General features: G+C 39.2%; 1 protein-coding gene across 8 annotated transcripts in view; it reads right to left on the reverse strand.

The window, feature by feature from the left end:
* Positions 1–21,608, reverse strand: part of map2 (microtubule-associated protein 2) — a 73,074-nt gene that overhangs the window by 30,421 nt on the left and 21,045 nt on the right. For all 8 annotated transcript variants that reach the window (XM_069533512.1, XM_069533513.1, XM_069533517.1 and 5 more), the window contains exons 2-4: positions 20,661–20,716; positions 12,595–12,719; positions 2,018–2,285 (exon numbers count right to left, since the gene is read on the reverse strand). In XM_069533512.1, coding sequence (XP_069389613.1) covers positions 2,018–2,228 — 211 coding nt within the window. In that variant the 5' untranslated portion in view covers positions 2,229–2,285; positions 12,595–12,719; positions 20,661–20,716. The remainder of the gene's footprint in view (positions 1–2,017; positions 2,286–12,594; positions 12,720–20,660; positions 20,717–21,608) is intronic.

Below are 21,608 nucleotides of genomic sequence, written 5' to 3' on the forward strand. Positions count from 1 at the left end.
TAAGTGACTCTTCAGACGCATCCTCTCACTTAATGCCATGATCTTCATCATCAGGTTCAAGCAATAACTTAGGAGTGGGAAGGAAAGTGTTACTACTGTCTTTAATGCATCTTAGTGCTGGTGGTTGCTAATTATGTCAACCCACTGGCTAAAAGATAAAATTGTTTTTATAGAGAGCATTACATTATAATTTGATACTGATTATATTATTCAATAGCTGAAACACAAAGCTGAACGGGCTAAAATATGACTTGAATACCGTCTTTTAACGTAAAGGTTGTAGATATATGTCCACTCTCCATAGAGGTGGGATTCGAAACGCACAACAGAAAATGACCAGTTAGTTAAAAAGAAGCACAGGACACCTTGGAGGTAGTGGCCGCTCCCCAAAACAGCATCACTGTTCACCTGAAGGTTGCCAAAGAGCACCTTGACATTTTAATCATTTAGGAAGAACACACAGTACTATGTATGCTGTATAAAAGGGCACTGCATGGTGCGTACACATTGGTGAAGTGTGGAGATGTGAGCATCATCAGGAGGAAAATTTAGTTTATTATGGCATCTAACAGGATAATGTAATGGTGGCTCTTCTCCAGCTGACACTCAGAAGAAGCAGTACAACGACAGAAAATTCATATTTTGGCCTGATCCAGTCAGAGCACAGTGGAATAAATTCAGAGAGCACATAAGATAAGACTCCTAATTTGATCTCGACTCATAAGCAGATCTGAATTTGTGAAACTTGCGAAATGTTCCTAAATGTAGATGAAATCATCAACTGCGCTGAATGACTGAATGACAAAAATCACAGAAGATAGGCATTGGTGCCATAAAAATGGTAAAATGTGAATAAGCAGCTTCACTTAAAAACACTGTTATCAGCCTGCAAAACTAGCATGAGTAAAGTCCTAATAACGGGGAAGAAAGGTGGTTAATTGGGCTCTTGTCATCGCCTGCTTAAGAGCTACAGGCGAAAAGAACAAAAAACCCTGGTAAAGTAAATTGCAGAGGAGCCGTTGCCATGGTTACAGCATTGGTAGATTATAATTCTTGTTTCCATTGGTGTGAATGAAGATGTGGTGGGGAGCTGAGGGTAGATAGACAGATTTTATGTGTTAATTACAGCACCGTGAATAACAGTATGTGATTCTAGTGAGGACTGAGTGTAAGGCCACGCCCCAGGGGACAGAAAAAGAAGAAATACATATATGTATATATATATATATATATATATGTATATATATACACACACACACACACACACACACAACCAAAACAGCAGACGTACCCTAATGTGGACTTTCATCTCTGTGATCTGATTTGCCGTGACTAACAGCAGCTATTTCTAGAGATTCAAATTACTTTTGACAAAGCACTTTTTGGTCATAGCGCAAATACATCAAGTCTCCAAATTAATGATGAGAATAATCTGACTTGAAGAGATTTAACCATTTAAACTGTGAGTTTTGCTTGTGCTTGCAACTCGGTTGTTAAAAAGAGTGCCCCTGCTTTGTGCATCTCAACATTGCTTTTGAATCCGATCGTAAGACCTGCCTCTAGTGGGGGCCAACTGTCTTTTGGATATGCATGTCTTACCTCGTTTAATCCACACAATTATGGTTGTACTGTATATTTACATGTCTGCACTTGCCTAACTGGTTTTCATGTAATTCATGTTGACTTCTTACAGGAGCCTGGGTGGTATAGGGCTTTGAAGCAGCGACCATAAACCAGGTCATCTGTCTGTGCCTTGCTCCGGACTTTGCATGTCATTCCCCATTTTTCTCTTTGCTGTCGTCTCCATAATAAAGGCATTAAATGCTAAAAGTTCAAATCATGCAGCGCACTATCATTACCTCCTCTTAGGATGCATGCAAAAATGTCCACCTATTCTTCAGTGATTACAATCTAATGTACCCACTGACCTCTTCAACTCCTGATATTTTTGCAGTCTTTGAATGTGAGGAGATGCCTGGTAAGCCTCTGAGGAGGTCAAACACAGAAATTATCTTACCGGCAGTTATTGCGTTGGCACCAGTGAGCTCCCCATTGAAGCCATTCTCTCTGGCTGAGTAGGAGGATGTGGCCAAGTGGGCGCCACCAGCCTGGCAGGTCCTGTACACTGAGGAAGAGTAGCCATTGGCTCCGTGAGTGCCAGCAGGCTCCTGTCCTCTTGATGGGTCCCACTGGGGGGCACCGTCTTCTGGCTGTCGACTGTCTGCCATGCTAGTGCTAGCTAGCAGCAGGGGAGGGTGGGCGAGGGATGGGGTCTCTCCTTCTGGCTAAGAGATGGGAAGAAGAGGCGGAGGGAGGAGAGAAGGCGAGGCACGATCAAAACCTGGCATGTTAGTCTTATTAACAGTAATGTTTGCAAGGTTTCACAGAGGAGACTGAACACTTTGCAGACCAGAGGGGACTTCAGGACACGCAGCATCAATCACATTCACAAATCTTTTTTGTCAGTCAGTCAGTCAGTCTGCTGCACCTCCACTCAGCTTCCCTGTCAACAACTCTGAAAGCACATCTGTGCTTATGTGACTTTGTGTGTAGGTGGATGTATTAGAAATATTGCCCTTGGATGTAGGCAGGCAGGTGACAGCCACTGGATGAAATCCTATTGATTTGTGAGTGTAATGACTCATATAGCCAGAAGCCCAGGTAGAAATCACAACTGAATAAAAAAGTGAACAGCAGACCTTGGATTGCATGACTCAGGCTTGTGGGGATGGTAGGTGGGCTCTGATCAAGTCTGATGTTAGACAAATAGTTAGAATTAGATGAACATTGTGGCATATTGTGTAATTTAACTTGATAATCCCACAGCAAAGACACAATAGTATTGTATTGACCAGCACCATGCAAAAGGTAATACCATACAACCAGCAATCAGGTTTCCATCCAAATGTATCACTAATGTTAACAAATCTTTCAGAAAGTCAAAGTTGGTTGAACAAAATAAGCAGTAGGTGACCTCATGTGTGCACTCAGATGCCATACAATATCACTGCAGAAGAAGAAGGCACAACGAGATGATGTGATTAAAACTGAGTCAATCATACCTCATATAAAGCAAAAAAACAGAAGGTATAAATGTGATGGAAAGCCTGGTGACAGAGAGCTCACAATGTTTGTTTCTTGTATTAATTCACGGAAAGTCTCATTTCCTCATAGGTCCACACAGTCCTGATGTTTCCGTCTGCCTCTCTTCTCATTTCCCCCAAAACAGAGCCTTGAGTGACATTTAATTCATGTGATTTCTGTGCATCATAATTTATTCACTGAATCCATTTCAATTGCACTTTCGCCATTTCTCAAAAAGCAAACTTTCTAACTGTAAAACACTTCAAGATTTCACACTCAGGTTTTTATAACATGCAAATTGAAAAAGTTCAAGCTGCTGGATGGAAACACACCTGCTGTCGGGCTAACATGTGTATAAAAACCCATACTGAGTATATGTGACTGATCAGAAACATGAGGAGAGGAGCTCAAACACCTACAATAGTTACATTATTGATCAGCCCACATGATCACTTGAGGCATGAGAGGCAGCAAGATTTAATGATCTCTTGAAGGATACTGTGCAGATGGTGGGGGGTGATTAATGGGTTTAATGTAGCCTTGAGATCAATACAAAGGGGTGTGTATGATCAGTCCTTAACTCAGTCTATATGCTGTGGATAACTGAGTTGCTAATGAGTCTATTGGCCATTTTGATTATGTTTTATTGTATGTACTTCCTCTTTCTTCCAAAACACAGGGATATTAACACACAATGCTAATTTGTGGCTGTTTCAGTCACACTATAACATCAGTATTGGCTTTTAATCTCCCAAATCAATATAGTCCTTGTGTGAAAGGGCACGAGGAGAGATAAACAAAGGGTTGAGTGGGAAAAGGACAATCGTGAGCACACATGCAAACACTAACTAAAGGAAATGCTCTGTGAGGGATTTCATTTTTACAGGAGGGTTGTGGCCGTTTGTACTCCAAGCATGAGCCGAGCAGCCTACGTGGTTGTGTATAAGGGTATGTGTGAGAGAGCAATTTGTCATTTAGCTCTGCAGTCCACAGAGACCCAGAGACTAAAAGGAAGTCTGCTGGAGAAAACAGGAGTCAATAACTGCAGCCTATAAGACTGAGGTAGTGCTACAGTGAGCACTAGTCACTGCATACCCTCCCTATAGCTTCAATATACTGCTCACTGTCTGCACACAAAGAACAAAACAGGAAAGAATTGTAATAAAGTCTAGAATAGTGATTTTCAACCAGGTGCCTTTGTGTGTAGAGTGAGGAGTAAATATGTGGAAAGATTGAAAATATATATATATATATATAAAATAGTAAGGCCTTCATTTAGTATAGCTATTGTTAAAATCTGCATGTCTTTGGACTGTGAGACGTAGCTGAAGTATACCTGGAGAAAGCCCACCCAGACACAAGGTAAATATGAAGACTCCACACAGAAAGACTGCACGCAAACCACAAACCTTCTTTGTACACAAACTAGTAGAAATGTTACTAAAATGGTGACACCAATCCTAAACATAACAAAACAGTTGTATATGTTCTTGGTGATGAACCCAAATAAATAAAAAATGCTACAAAAATGACCAAAGACATGGGGATCCATTCATTCATAACTCTACATGTGTTTACATGTGCGGAGTCAAGCTTTGCATGACTCAGCTTTGAAGGGAACATCAGTGTGAATGAAGCCTGTACAGAGACTCCGCAGCACAGCCTCTTTACCAAGTACTCTTTCAGTCTCATTCCAAAAAAGCCACAGCAGTATATTTAAGATCGTCCCTTCGCTGTCACTGTCTCTTCTGTTTTCTGTTCACCTACTGAGCCCCTGCTCCATGAAGAACACTCTCGATATTAAAAGTCATAAAATAGAGGGAAGAGCCTTCTGTCCTGGTGCTGCGTCTCAGTGCTCTCTGTCTGATGATGAAGGTCACTTTAACCTCTGTGGCTGATATCCACACCCAACAACACCACCCTGACTGGTGGGCAGGCTCTGGGTGACAGTGGCGGGGAAGGAGGAGGGAAGACATTGTTGCCTGGCTTACTGGAGGCCTGTCAAGCTGCCGATGACAATGTTTAGTGTAGTCTGTATGTTTGTGAATAAGGGTGTGCGGCATGTGTAAATGAAACAGCACCACCTGCTGGGCCAAAGCATGAAAGAATAAATTGGGACTATTACAATTCATTATACAAACTGCATGCTAGGGCTTGAGATTAGGGAGGCATTAGAAAACACTATGATGTGAAACTGCACCTCTATCATCAGCATAAAGCGTAATCCGGGGCTGCAATGCAGTACTATGTCTCATCCCTGCTCATTAAGATGCATTGTATTAGGTCTCACTACATACTGCAGTGTACTGTATGATGTGGAAAATGTAATGGAATGTAATTAACAGTGAGTAGCAAGGAGACAGGTGCAGAGGGTTAACGAGAGAGAGAGAGGGGCGGGGGGGTAAAAAGGGTTGATTAAGTCACAAAATGTAAAAAAAAAGGTGAGTACAAAAGATTGTGGATCACAGGATCCAAGACAGTATGTGTTGCCCAGATGATATACTGTCCTCTAGGCATCATGTCCAGTGGGGAGTGACTGTATGAGCTGGTGATGTGACAGAGTTAGACATCAGGCACCTCAGTGGACAGCAGGTCTGTTGCACTTGGCGTAAAGCCTGTGGCGCTTTGCCAGAGGGATACTGGGTCTCTCCCTGCACCATGCACAGAATGGAGCTGAATATAGAGCAGACCACAGGACAACTGGACACTTGCAATAGTAACATGTTCTGTCATCCTCAAGATGAAACAGGATTCGTAATCAAATGCAATAGGAAGATTGTTTAAACTCACCAACCAGTTTATAATGCACCTCTTGGAAAACATATACATCATGCAATCATCGAATGATGTGGCAGTACTGCATAAAATCATACAGATACCGGTCCAGAGCTTCACTTAACACTCGTAAAAATATAAGATATCATGACCATGACCTGATTGATGGTGCCATACAGACTGTTCCTGAAACTGCTGATCTCATGGGATTTTTATGTACAGCACTCTCTGGAGTTACTTATAATGGTACACAACACAAAAACATCCGGTGAGCAGCAGTTTTGTGAACACAAATGTCTTGAGAGAGGTTAGAGGAGAATGGCTGGACTGGTTGAAGCTGACAGAAAGGCTTCAGTAACTCAGATAACCACTCTTGACAAGTGTAGTAAGCAGGAAAACATCACACATCAAACAGGTGCATGACATCGAGGTTCCACTCCTGTCAGCCAGACAACAGAAATCTAAGGCTACAGTGGTAATCACAGACTCACCAACATTGGAGGGATATAGACCAGAAACATTCAGCCTGGTCTGCTGAATGTGGATTTCTGCTGATTTCTGCAGATGGTAGAGTTCGAGCACCCAACTTGCCTTGTGTCAACACTCCCAGCTGCAGGTGCTGGTTTTATGGTGCAGGGAATGTTTTCTTTACAAACTTTGGATCCTTAAAACCAATCAACCATTGTTTGCATGCCACAACCTATCTGAGTCATGTTGCTTAAATCAAAAGTCGTCCCTAAACTAGGTTCATGAACACAATGAGTGAACTTCAGTGGCCTCCCCAGTCACACCCTCTGAATCTAGTAGACACATCTGGGATGTAGTAGAACAGGAGACTGGCAGCTTGAATGTAATGCTATCATGTCAACATCAAGCAGAATCTCAAATGAATGTTTCTGACCTCTTGTAGAATCCATGCTACAAGAACTGAGGGTGTTTTGAGAGAAGTTAGGGAGTGTTAGTATGGTGAATGTATAATGAAAGCTGTTTTTCTGTGAGCTATGTTTTCCTGGTATCAACACAATATTATACTTGAAGAAAGAAAGTGAAATGATATTACTGCGTAATTGTAATAATCAACATAGTATTCAAAACATTCAGAGCTGTATTTAAACAAATGAATCCAGAAATCAAGTAGAACTTTGTTAAGGAAGCAGAATTATCTTTAAGATATATTTATATTTTTTCTTAATAAATAATGATTCTGATGTTTGTTTTTCCCACCAGGCTATATGCAGGGTATTCAACAAGAGCCATTCAACCTGGTTGCTAGGCAACATGTCCAGTATGTATGAATGAACCCAAACTGTGATTATAGCTTCATATTTTAATTTACAGTGCACGTTAATGATTAATACTTACATCATAATGTCAATCTAAGTATCCCTCATATTTCCATGTACTCTGGCATGTACTGCAGCAAGAAACTGAAAGGTTCTGAAAGTGTTAAAAGTAAACATTCAATATCCTAATCTCTCTGCACCTTTCAGCTACTGTAGCTCAAACTGACTCTGCAGCATCTTCTTCACGGAAATTATCTGTGACAAGTTGCATTTTGTGTTGTGTTGTGTGGCGTGATGAAACATATTCTAGCAAAAGAATGTTGCATGTTTATTTTCGTATTCAAGATTTAAGACAGCCAACCAGCCATATTAGTTGAGAAGACGATTTTGTATCAGAAAACCTGAAAATCATGCTGCTGTAGGGGGCACTTTTCTACACTGTCTCCTCAAAATAGATCACTCAGGGTACTTCTCCCTCCACTCTGTCTGATTTAAAACTGGAAATAGGTCATTTGGTGAAAGAGATGAACAGACCATAGGAGAGCTGGAGCTAATCGCAGCGGACACTTGGTGAGAGGCAGGCTAGTGCCTGGACACATCACCAACATATTGCAAGGCTGACATACAAAGACAAATAAAAATCATTCACACCTACAAGCAGTTTAGAGTCTCCACTTAACCCAAGCTGCATGTGTTTGGACTGTGGGAGGAAGCCAGAGAAAAAAAAAACCCACATGCACACTCCACACAAAAAAGCCCTGGTTGGTCAAACCCCTTCTTTCGGTGAGGTGACAGTGTTAACACTGCACCACTGTTCCGCCCCATTGTTAAATTAGACAAAAACAAAAGGAGCTTTTTGCAATGTTCTTTCTCTGACCAGGGACGGAAATGAGGAAAAACCCAATGATGGTTTCTAGAAACTCCCCTTAGTTCAGTGCCTTTACAGTAATTACCAAGGGATAGAAAACTGTAACTTTCCCAGTGAGGCTCAATCTATACAAAATGATAAAAAAAACTCTTTTGTAGGTAAATGCACTCGCCACTCATCACATTGCAAGAAAACCTTAGTGAAGTAACCAGCATTGCTTCAGCTTGGCCACTGTCAAAGACGAGTGCTTGCTGAAATCAGTAAAAATTCAAAGGCTAAAATTCCAAGAGAAATTTAAAGTTCAATGACATTGATAATTTCTTTAAATCAATTTGTCATTATCAACCAATAATCTTAAAAATTTAAATAAGTGCATTGGTTGTAACACATGCAGAATAAGAGAGACTGGGGTGTTAAATCTCGCTGTGTTTTCTGTTTATTAGGATTACTCTTTTTTTACTCAATTTTTATATTGACAGTTTTCTATAGGCTAACATAAATGATCTTAGCATATGAAATTTTGGTAACACTTTAGTTTAGGGAACCCAATATTAGTCATTAATACATAACTAATAAGGATATCTATTAGTGCTTAGTAAGGTTTTTTATTAAGCATCTGCATACATGTATTAGGTCTTAATTGAACACATTCTTATTTGTGCTTAACAACTGGTTTATTCTCGGTAAATCCTTAGAAGGCCACTAGTTGGCCATGATCGTAAGTTATTATTATTTAGTATGGGTCAAAATAAAGAGGCTATAGACTCCTTATACACTGTCTTAATATGCTACCAATTGAGACAGAGTAGCAACATATTGCGACAATGTATTAGGAGTCGACTTTGATCCACACTATATATCAGCAACTTAACCTCAAGACTAACTAGCTGCTTATTAACTAACCTTTTCAGTAAGAATAAGAAATTGTTGAATAAATACCTAATACATATGTAGTGATGCTTAATGCAGATCTTATTGATCATTAACACATACACATATTACTCATGTATTAGTGGCTAACATTGTGTTCCCTGAACTAAAGTGTTACTGAAATTTCCAAGCAGGAGCTTTCAGTTATTTGCAGATTGAAGGCTAATTACAAGCTGCAGATCATTCTTTCACAAAAATCTAAAGACAAAAATCTAAAGACAACATTAAGAGTAATTAAATGTTTTCTGTAGATTGACCTGCAAGCTTTGTGAATACTCTAGTATTTCTCATTTGTTTCAATAAAGAGATGAAGCAAGACTGATAAACTGTGACTGCATCTTGTGGCCGGCCAAGGTAATCAGCTAGATAATTAAGTAGTCCATTTGTCATTTTCATGGTTCATGTCAGCTTCTTCACATCATTTTGTCAGATTTCTAAGCCTCCTTTCACCTATGAATTATCCTCCCACCTGTTATTTCTTCTTCCCTCTTCACCTTCCTCCCATCACTGTTCATCTTCCTACTCACTCCTCCTCCTTCTCCTCCTCCACCACCTCTCAACACGCTTCATCTCTCTCCTCACTCTGCTCTCCCTCTCTCCTCATCTCCCTCCTACGATCTGAGCGCTTTCACGAGCCACCATACCACAGTGCTTGTGTGTGCGTGTGTGCGTGCGTGAGTCACACAGATGCTGCATTGCAGGGCTCTCCTTTCAGGGTCGCCTCAACGCAGAAGCCTGAGGGCAGGAGTGGAGCTCTGGGATGCAAGATTGGGTTCTTCTGAGTGTGTGTGTGGGTGTATGTGGGTGTATGTTGGTGTGTGTGTGTGTGTGTGTTCATACATGTCTCATGCAGATATATGTCAGGCTCATATTTGAATGCATGCTTAAGTGAGTCTGAAATGTTGCTTATTTAAGTCTATTTACTCACTTGCCAAGAGTTAGATGAGAAGATCAGTACCACTCTTGTGTATAAAATGATAAATATACATCTGACATCAGCAGCTAGCTGGCTTAGCTTAGCATAAAGACTCGAAACACAACCAACTCATCATCTTTAGGGGATAATGTGCCCTTTTTTTGGCAAGGACCAAAAACGTTCTGGAGTCTCAGCTGGTTGCCTGGAAACAGCTCCTGGACAAAAATAATCTGGCACATAACCCAAAATAAAACAGGTATATTGTCAACTTCACATTTTGTATTTTGCAGAAGTACTAGAACATAACTAGGTAGATTTGTTACCACATGACGAGGCCAGATTTGTTGTTTCCGCCTTCTCCAGTGTTAATGCTAAGCTTAAGATAACTGGCATCTGGCTCCAACTACATATTTATTTACCTTAAAAGGACAATGGTATCAATTTTCTCAAATAACTCTTGGCAAGAAAGTAAATGGAAAAAAAAATGTTTTTATGAAAGAAAATGTTTGTTAGTCCTGGGGTGGTTTTAGTAGTTCTCAATAAAGGGTTTATGAGTCATTCTCATTGTTAATACTTCTTCACATTATGTTGGACTGAAAATATCCTTTTTGACCTGATTAGAGAAGCTTTCAGTGTCATGGTCTTTGGTGAATGCAGCTTCAAAACCCACTTGTGATTTTTTTACATGAAAGGAAAAAGATGCTGAACAGCAGCAGAAATTAATGCCTATAAGTAGAGTCAATCCAGGAATTATGGTATTAGTGTCTTTAAAATCGATGGCCAAGAACTTGTAAAGATGAGAGGATACAACAAAAACAGGCCCGAGTAGGAAAAGACAACCAATCATTCATTTGTATAGATTATGAGCCACTTCAGTCTTGAGCATCCCTCCTCAATGATACTGATTTGAGCTTGTCAACAGTATTTTATTCGATATTATTCGTTAGTATCATTTTTATTTCTACACGCAAGTTTTCCTATTTGTGCCATTGTTCTCTCATACTGTTCATTTAAGGTACAAAATATGTAACTTCAACCACTAGGGGTCTCTCATTTAAAAATATAATAAATGAGGTAATGTATTCAAGTTTTATTCACGTTGTGCAGCATATCACAAGAATAATCATGATCCATTATAGGTTAACGACCAAAAACAGTGAAGGAAAAAGCAGTCAACTGACTAACTAGCTAGCAGTGGGTTTTTCCATCGTTATATAGAACTGAAGTTATATCAGTGTCGGGGGAAAGGTGTAATGCAATTAAAAGGTGACCAATATGAAATGTCCCATTACCATGAACAAAATTGGGATTTATGAGTTTGAACATTTTGAACAATGTCAGTGCACAAGTCAACAAAATATAAAACATAGCATGTTGTAGATTTTAATGAAGAATTATTAAATATATCTTTAAGGCCACAGGGTTTTCACTAAATATTGTCTTTTGTTATGATGAGTAATTTTGTAATATTTTTTAATTTCTTTTGGAATCAATCAGCAAACACTAGATGACTTAGTTATACATGATGAATGGAAAACAGACTATGGCACCAACCAGAGAACCACACAATCAAATTGCTTCTTAGTAAAACCTGAATTAGTTGTTTTAGTTGAAAGTTTCCTAATAACTTTCAGTTTTTAACACATTTTGACCATTATGTGAAACTTGCTTGTGATTTTGCATGAAACAATTGGAGGGAAAACAACCCACCTCATATAAACATGCATAAATAGATAATGGCAGACGCACGTTAAAAAATATCAACTCTAACCCACCATCCACTACCTGGAACTACGTCTTTGTACGAGTGCAGAAAACAAAGAGAAGCCATGAAAGCACGACTGCGTTTCAGTGGGCCTTGGTGCTGATTGTCTCACTAAAGCAGCTCTTCTCTTCCCACTCAATACCCACTTCCCACTCACAGCTCCTAGCAGCCTGCACTCACATGTACATCCACCCACACAGCCTTTTCATCTGTGGAGGTACTTTCAGTCTCTCTGTCTCTTCTTTTTCTCTTTCTGACAGGTATTCGCCATGTCTCAAATGTTTAGGACAAATGAATGTGGTCCTGAAAAGTCTCAGTGCTGATTCTGTATGAGGTTCTGGTGTCATTCACTCAGGCATGGCGAGGCGCCACAGCAATAATGGTGCATAATTTAGCTTGACCTCTCATCATCATATTGCCAATAACAATAAATAATATTACGGAATAAGAGTAGAAACCTGGTCAAAGCTAGATTCATATTGTTTAGATTAAAATTTCACATTCATGTGAAGGTTATAATTGAAATATATTAGGGGTAAAGCTAGGTCATAGGTGAACAACAGGAGGGTAAAACCAAAATGTGTTGGTGCACATTCAGGGTCAATATCTGCTTTATCAAACAAAGGTAATGATACTGCATGTGAAAAACCTGAAATTAAGTATTTTCAATATTTTAGTTTTAAATGGTAATGAATGCACTTGGGGAGAGAGATAATATTCACATATAACAACGTAGTGTATGAAAAGTGACAAACAATAAATGTCTTAGTCAGCTAGTGCAGAGAGGTGAGAGGTGCAATGGGAAGTAACAAGAGCTAGTGAGAAAGGGAGATGGTGTGGGATGTCTTTGTGCAGGAAAATAAACATTCTTACAAGTTCTGAGGGCTAAATGATTGTGCAGCCAAATTTAGTTTGTGATTTTGCAATCTTAGAAAATAGTGACCACAATACAACATACATCAGGCATCCTTACCTGGTCAGTTGGTCTAGGACTTGAGAAGATGACACAAGCTGCCCTCTCTCTAAATCTCACAGGGTTGGTGTCAGGATTTTTAGAAGATTAATGTAAACCAAGTGGGGCCAGGATCACAGTTGCATCTGTTAATTATGAAAAATAATATCAGTATAATTATATATATATATATATATATATGTTTATACTTTTCTGGGGACAACGGGAAGGAAGAAAGAAAGAAAGCTGGAGCACATAAAGCAATAATCTCAAAAGTTATTATTTGGTAATCTCAGAAAAGATGAGGGGTAAAGAGAAGGAGGTTGATTCCAGCTATGTTTCTTTGAGCTGTTCCACACAGCAGAGGCACAAAAGATAAAAAATTACATATACATCTCTGTCCAAGCTTTAAAGACCATAAAAATACACCAGGGAATAGGTACACCAGGAATAGGTACAGGATTAATGATCATGGGTTGCATTAAAAACATATTTCGAAGTTGGATTAGACTGCATATCTTCCAGCAAGGTGCACATAACAAACTGTCAATTGTAAACAGTATAAACACACATCATCTGTTGTGGAGATAATTTGCATATAAACAGTTTAAAATAAGCATTTGTTGTTCAGTGATGTGATGAAATAGTTCATATTTAATTAAAAAGATGGTACTATAAACAAATAACCACCATGATGGAAAAACATGAACATAATGTAATTAAATGAAAAGTTATAAAAATTGAGTTAACTAAGCACCTTAGTATATACTTATACACTAAGTAGTGTTGAATAATAAGTGGAGTAACATCAGGCATACTCTGTATTCTCTCTACTACATCCACTAATAATCCACTTTTGGTTACAGGGACCATGTTGCTTCAAACAAAAAGGCATTTGATTTTCTGAATCGGATTTTTGCTTGAGCATGAGGCTGCAGAAACAGAAAAAAGGGAGGAACAGCTGCCCTGAGTCTGGATAAAGTTAATATATATATACTACCTAACTACTACTAAACAAACTTTCGAGGTTTTTATGGTCAGATTATTTATAATTTTGGACCAAACCAAGATAACAATTTCCCCCTGCTTTCAGTCGAGCTGCCTGCTGACATCAGAGTGATGTCGATGTTCCCATCTAATATGTGGTAAGAAAGTTGTCATTGTCCATTGCCAGAACACCTTAACACACTAAAGCTGTTACTGTATGTATCCTGCTTCTGCTTTTACCATTTAATCACTACAATTGTCCGTATAAACATAGACATTTGTAGAGGATAAAAGTCTGTAAAAGCACATATTCATACTTTGCAATAGATACATCTCTGCCACAATCATGAAATAACCAGCATATTCCACTTCTGCCCCATCCTGCTACAGAAGTATGGACAGTACCTTAACAATTACAAATGTAATCATACACACTTTAATAAAACTTTAAGAGCAGAGTGCTGATGAGGTCTGCAGCTTTTCTGAAGGATCAAAGCTGAGTGAGTGAGTCAGCAGCACCACCAAGTTTTTTTGTTTTTTTTTAACCATATTGCAAAAAGTGACTTATGCTCTTACGTCCCACTCAATAAAAGAGGAGTTCAAAATTCAAACCATTTGTTGTCCCAGTCTTTCATACCCAGGAAGTTTCAATACAATTCACACCTTAGGACACATGACTCACATGTGGGGGTGGATGGGTCAATGACAGTGGGTCCAACCTCTCAGGTATCCTCAATGACTCCTAACGACCCTACAAGTCAAATACCTGGGACCCCCAGCAATCTGTTATGACTAGGAAGCCTCTTGGATGAGAGGTAAAACGTCTTCAAGAAACTCAATCAAGTCCAGTTGACCTGAATCTCCACAAGACTTAACTTCTTCCATTGCGGTAACATCCTTAATACAGAACAGAAAGAGCAGAGGGCCTGTAGCCAAGTCAGCCAAACCCTCGGAGCTTTGAAACCAACAATGTTTAGAAAAGCAGAAGAGACATTCATATTTCTTGCCTCAGCTTAGCAGTAGTCAAGGGTCGCAAGTGAGTCATACATCAGACAAGGACCTTGGATAGGTCTGTATATATTTGTGTGAGGTAAAGTACAAGTTGGTTTGTACACAGCACATTACATCAGAGACATCTTACCTCAGGCGAACGGTGCATCTCTGCAGCGTATTATGAAATGTTATGGCACTCTGAGGTGCTAACACTCACGTCTCTTTTTAAACCCCTTCTGGTCCTCTTTCAGGAGGAATAGATTTTTTAAAGAATTTTTATAGGGCTATAAACACATGTGGCATCAAAGGACAATAAAAGTTAATCAGAGATTATTGTAGAGCTAAAAAAAAGCTACTAACAAATCTGTAAAGATTAAAGAAAATGTTTCGAGGTAAAATGACTCATAATAAGTAAAAAAATAACTTTTTGTGGATGCCAGATACAAACTTGAACTGTGGTGACCCAGGCCAACAGCAGAAGAAACCAGAAGCAGGTCTGGTGAAGCTCTGGAGCTGAGGCCGATCTCTGGCAAACACACTCACCAATTAGTCCAGTAGGTTATTACAGCCTTTGCAAAGCTTCGTGGATCTAAGTTATACCATGTGTTTAGACCACCAGGGCTGTCGTGTAGAGTAGATCTGTAGCTGCCAAGAACCTTCATGTCCAAGAAGAGGGACATCAAAACAGAAAACTGATCAACTTCCTTTTTCTGAATGACTGCAAATATATCTAATAGAGCATTTTAATTTGTTTTGTCGAAAAGTAATTACATTCACCGTCAGCAATTAGAACTGAGAACCTAAAGATAAAAAATAAGAGCTGCGTCGCTGCCAAACTAAAAACAATCCTGACATCATAGGATACATCGAGATGGACAACCTGACATCTTTCAATCGCAACCAGGTTGCTGGCTGCAGTATGGGTCAGAAATCCCACACCCTTCATGTCAGTGAAGACAAGGGACAAGGACAAAACTAAATCAAATTAATTTTAAAAGAGTCATAGTTCAAAGAGGTCAAATATAGTAAATGTGCTAATTCATCAAGTCTTTGCAAGAAAAAAAGGTTTGCAGCTTTAGATTATGCAGTCACACAGTTTGATTCTAAATCATATGGTTATGTAAAGCTTACATTTTATATGAGTGTGTGCTCTGCAAGCTAAAGCCTTTACCTCTGCACAGCAGCAGGACTCTTACGGAAGCTGAAGACTGTATTGACTCTAGTATTGACTAGAGTTTAAACTACATTGGAGACAAAACCAACATTTTTGTAACAAATACCCCAAAAATGCTCAAAAATGTTTTAACCAGTGACAACTTTAAAGTTCTCTTGAAAATAAAAAAGGAAATGACCAGAGAGGAGATCTTGAGCCACCTCAGAGCACAGAGGGCAAGTTTTTACCCCACAAGTAATTACTGCATTGGCGGAACTTAATGACAGTAATCCACCCATTAACTTTACACTGCTCCTTATGTCCATGTGGCAGTGGTCAGGAAAGCTGTATTATATCAAATTGATACCCTAAAATGCTAAATCTGGGCTATTCAATTGGATTTTCAGAGTTTAAGCTGGACAAAGTGATTATTCTTCTCTATAAGCCTCTCATTTGTCATCGCTCTCACTAGTGCTCTGATCAACTGTGTGTGTGTGAAGGCTCATATGCTCTTCATTAAAGAAAGATGACAGCATTAAAAAACTGTCACATGCATTGACTTCTAGAGTTAGTTTTATTTGCAAATGTATATTTAAAATTTGCATTTTTGGCTTTATTGTATTGAGGGCTGACCAACACACTCTCCCCATCTTTTTCCCCATGTTACAGTTTATGTTTTTTTAAAATAAATGTAGTAAATGAAATAGATGAAATAACTGATTGAATTTAAGTAAAGTAAGTATGCAAGTATGAACTGCAGCTGTCTAGATGGTGAGGCCAAACTAACTCAGGCTTCTTTAAGTACTATTCAACTTTAAGTAAGTCCATCAAACTTGGACAATGCAATCAAACAATGAAGCCTTTCAATGGTTTCCATCCATTAAGGAGAATTGTCTGCAATTAAAACAGATTATTCAACCCATACATTTTTTACAGTTTACACTGTTATTCATTGCTCAGTCTTAAAGACACATGGACGGAATGAGATTATCAAGAGGAAAAGAAAGTCGAGGTGAAAAAGCTCTCAAGCTATTCCTGTCTTTGAATAACTAACATCCATTCAAAGACTGAATATACTGAGTTTAACTCCAGTGAATCCAATCAAACCATGAGCAGAATTACCACTGATCTTTTCTGTTTTAACAAGTATAAATGTAACATTTGCATGAAAAACATGTTGCTTCTTATTCTATTTTGAAAGTCTTGTTTCTGAAGGCCATACCAAAATAGCTGAATAAAAAAATACAAATCAGCAAATATTCTATTCAGAATGAGAATCCCTAGTAAATATGTATGAGCACGTTGAAAACAGAAGAAGGAGAGAGAAAGACAAAGTGAGGAAAGGACACTGAATTGCAGTCGGGAGCTCGGAGAGATGAAAATGAAACAAGAGAGAGGGATGAAAAGAGATGTAGAGGAGAGGTGGACAAGCAGAGAGAGAGAGAGAGAAATGTAAAGAATCAAATCTGAGGGGTGTAGGAAGTTTTATGTTCCCCTTATTTTTGGAATGAATAAGGGGGTAAGAATAATACATGAGATTTTAACTGATCCGTTAAGCCAACAAGATTTTGGGATATTAGTTATTGTTTTAATAATTAATTATCTGTTAATAGTATCTCTTACTGTGTACTTACCACTCATCTACTCTACAAAACAAACTGACCTGGTGATAAATCCAGTAAAACGGACATAAGACATTTGGTAACGTTTGCTCATTTTGTTTTTCTGATAACTTAAGACCTAGTCTTCAGTGATAAAAAAGTAAATCAAAACTTTGGCTTAAAATTTGAGTAAATTTTGAGTTATCTCAAAGCTTATGGAGACATTTGGTATACAGAACACATCTCAACAAAATACATAGATATAAATGCAGGCATATTATGACTTTGAGGGTGTAGTTTAACTTGAAGTGAGTAGTGCTACCTCTGTTTGTAGTGGCTAAGAAGTAAGTAATAATTAATATGAGACCTTCAGGATTAATGGCTGTCAACAAAGTGAAACATGGACAGCTTTGCGTTGCCTGCATTTCTGGTTCAGTCTTCGCCATGTGTGACGGAGGAGTGAGGATGAGAAGCTAAACAAACAGGAGAAGGTGAATCCAACCTGCTGGGAAATGCCACCAACGCTTTCCTTCACAAAGACAGCAGGGGAGAGAGACAAGGAGGCTTGCATGTTTTTTCCCACGTGCACATTGTTGTTAGATACTGACCAGCAGTGCCCTGGGAGGCAATACACCTGTGTGTTCATGTAATTGTACAAAAGAGTTGGTGGGAGTGGAAAGAATTTAAATAAACATCTGAAATATCAGTACTGATTGTTTAACTGAGTATTTTGAGAGAACATTGAATAAAAATCTGCCAGTGAATAGACTGCTGTCTCTTGCAGTCAGTCAGGACCGACTACAGTAAATCATATATATGTTAAGTGATGAGGAAGCTGCTCAGAACAGGGGTTCCCAACCTTATTGGTGCAGACAACTGTTATAGTATTGGCAGTTGTGTTGTTGGATGGACAGTGTGGGTAAGTGAGGGATGGTGTGGCAATTCACAACTGAATTAATAAAAGTCAAACCTTGGTATATTCTAAAAATACACATGAGGTCTTTTATCTCTCCTATCATCTTTAAGGAATCTCTCAATGTTAGTTTATTTTCTAAATTCATGTTAGTTGTCTAGTTACAGAAACAGGAACACAGCACATGTAGAGTAGATGGATGAGTAGTTATGTGGGTGATGACAGACTGACGGCCGATGATTAATTACTTTATCTCACATCCGTTATCGTTTTGTTGTGGGCGTGATAGGAAGTGATGAACAAAGATGTTGCACACACAGACTATGCCATGTTCAAAGTGAGTTATGTTATTATTGCAATTCTTCTTTACTGAATAATTAAAACTGCAGACATAGCCCACATTCCTTTCTGAAAAGGTAAAATGCACATTGGTGCAGACTGGATGAATTTCCATTAGTTTGCATATCAGAATATCTCTGCAATGCTGCCAGGCTGTTCATTGAGTCTGGATAACAAAAGACTTTGACATGTCTCCAGATTTATTTTAAAATTTTAGAATAAAAGGAACATTTTAGCTTCACAGTTCACACCTACCTTGTTTGGTTCAGACGTTCATACTTTTCAGTTCAAATAACAGGTGTGAAAGGTGCCTCAGACCAAATTTAGTCCGACCAAGAGAGGTGACCCCGGTCCGCATCAAACTGAACCATGTTATTCTTTGTTTGCAGTGTGAAATACTGATGTTAGTGATGCTGGTAAACATAATGATATGATGAAATTAACGTTTCATTGATTTTCTCAAATAGAAATGAAAGATTATACCTGCTGAACTAAATAAAAACACCTTTGTTCAAGCTTTCAGGTATGAAAGGGCTCTTATTAGCCATGAGCTTTATTATAATAAACATACAGGGTTCTATATAACAAGATCTAATTCAATCAAGTGCTAATACATCCGCATTGCATTGAATCACCCACAAAGCCAGTAGACAAAGAACAATAAGCTTTTCAGCTCTGGGGAGAAAGGTTTATGTCTCTTAGGCTTCAGCATTCGTCTTGCATCATTTCATGCTGGACAGATAAACTGCAACCAGCTTGTGTGAGCTTATGACCTGGAAGAAGAGGTTAATGGTTTTATATGGGGGGCATCTGATGACAGCGATGTGGCTCAGTGTAAAGGGTTCCATAGATTTGTAAGATAGGCTTCACCAGCAGCCCTTTCACATCTCAGGGAGATGTTTGTTGAAGTATTATTAATAGATGAATTGCCTAATGGAGTTTTTTTTTTTATTTGCTTATTTAACCCTTAAAGACCTGATGTACCCTTTACGAAAGCAAAAGCACAAAAAATTTAAAAGCTTCCTATTAATAAGTCTTTGATTTTCCCTTGGTAACTGGATATGACTGGACATAAGAATATGTCTGACATTTTACCATCTACATTTTGCATTCCCGATGTGAATTGTAGCCAATCATTATGTATTTCATATGTCACTGATTACACCATATAGAGTGGGCATACATCTCTTCCAATTCTACAGAAAGGAGAGACATTGAACCGGTTCTTAAATGATGACACATGCATATGCTGCAACCAGGAGGTTAAATCACATTTTTATACACTAGAGTATTTGATTTTATGACTATCGCATATCAAGCGAAACGCATTTTAACGGAAGCAAAATACCCCCTGACACTGACATAAAAAGCAACAAGTAGCCATGAAGATTTTAACGATTATGAGGAAATTAAATGATTGTTTGATGTTTCAACATATTAAATAGCTGAGATGAAGTCAGTAAATCGCACATTATCCACCAAAACTGCCAGTTTGTGCTGCTTTTGTCCAAAGGGATGACAAAGCTAAATGCATGAGGTTTGTGAGCCCATCCATCTCTGGATGGGGTGCCAGACAATTTGTAGGTCACCCTTTAGATTTGTCTCTTCCAGTTGGCAGAGACGTGACGAGACCTGACACCAGAAATTAATTTGAACAAACATAGTGAATCTTTAGTGTCTCAGTCAGTGGGAACAAAGTGCCCTTCCACTATGCACCTGAACCATGAAACCGACTGTCTGGGAGTGTCTAGACATGTCCACACACACAAAGCATACCCTTGTCTTAACACATATAAACAATTATATCATGCACTGTTTTATTGCATGACACAAAGTCACATTTTGCTTAAGCTCTTGTATTCTTGGCAAAATACACACAATTAATCAGCAATTCCATACACACCGTCTTTTTTCTGCTTCTATCCTACAGTGAAATTGCAATAGTGTCAACTCGAAAGCGGCACAGTGACGCAGCATCTTTGCAGCAGAACCCAAAGGCATATGCAGTGAAGAGAGAGGGAGAGACAAAGGGGTGTGTGAGGGGGGGAAACAGAGAGAGAGAGAGAGAGAGAGAGAGAGAGGAAGAGACTGAGCTACACACCTGACTAGATGGGGTGTTGTCTTCTGTGGCTTCGAAGAAAGGATAACATCCGAGACCTGAGAGGGTGAGAGAGGATGAGGGGAAAGAACAGTAATGAGGGGGAGAGAGAGGAGAGAGAGGGGGGAGAGAGAGAGATTAGATTTGGCTGCCAGTAGTTTGGGAGAGCAGAGGCAGGTGGCACCTCAGTTAACACACACAAACACACACTTCCTCAGTCCATCTTATGGACTGATGGAAAGGAAGGGAGGTGGAGGTGATAAAGTACTAAGAAGTGGTTGAGAAGGGAGAGTGTGACTGATACTGGTTCCCAATCAACTGAGAATCTACAGAAAGTGATAAAGCGACAGCAAAGGGGAATGTGTGTGTGCATGTGTGTGCGCCTTAATGTCACATGTACAGCGCTCATTTGACAGCAGCCACAAAGACTGACATATCTCCGCATCTGTTCTCTTCTCCTCTCTTGCTCACACACACACACGCACGCACGCACACGCACACACACACACACACACACACACACACGCACACACAGTGGAACGCCTCATGAAAGGGTAAACGCAACCACGTGGCTCCATTTATCAGATGCACAGTCGCACACGAGAGCTGACACAGACTAACTGGCTTTAGTCCAACACCCACAGTCTGAAAATGCTATTAAATTCACCCATTGTGGGCCACTGTGGGTATCTCAGCATGAGGGCAATGGGTTCATGATATGAATTACACTGAACCAGCAGCAGACAACATAAATCATCAATGTCAAAGAACTTGGCAACATTGCATTTCTAATAACCAGCCCCATGCGGTCATTTATTGATACAAAGGTTTCCTAGATCTTAGTAGCCCTAGCAACAAGGTCAGCAAAGGAAGACAGAAGTCCTTTTACATCTTCATCACTTAATCCTGGCACTTCTGGATGATGCCAACACTCTTGGATGAGACATGAAG

The sequence above is a fragment of the Paralichthys olivaceus genome, chromosome 10 (genome assembly GCF_024713975.1).
Source record: "Paralichthys olivaceus isolate ysfri-2021 chromosome 10, ASM2471397v2, whole genome shotgun sequence".
Classification (NCBI taxonomy): Eukaryota; Metazoa; Chordata; class Actinopteri; order Pleuronectiformes; family Paralichthyidae; genus Paralichthys; species Paralichthys olivaceus.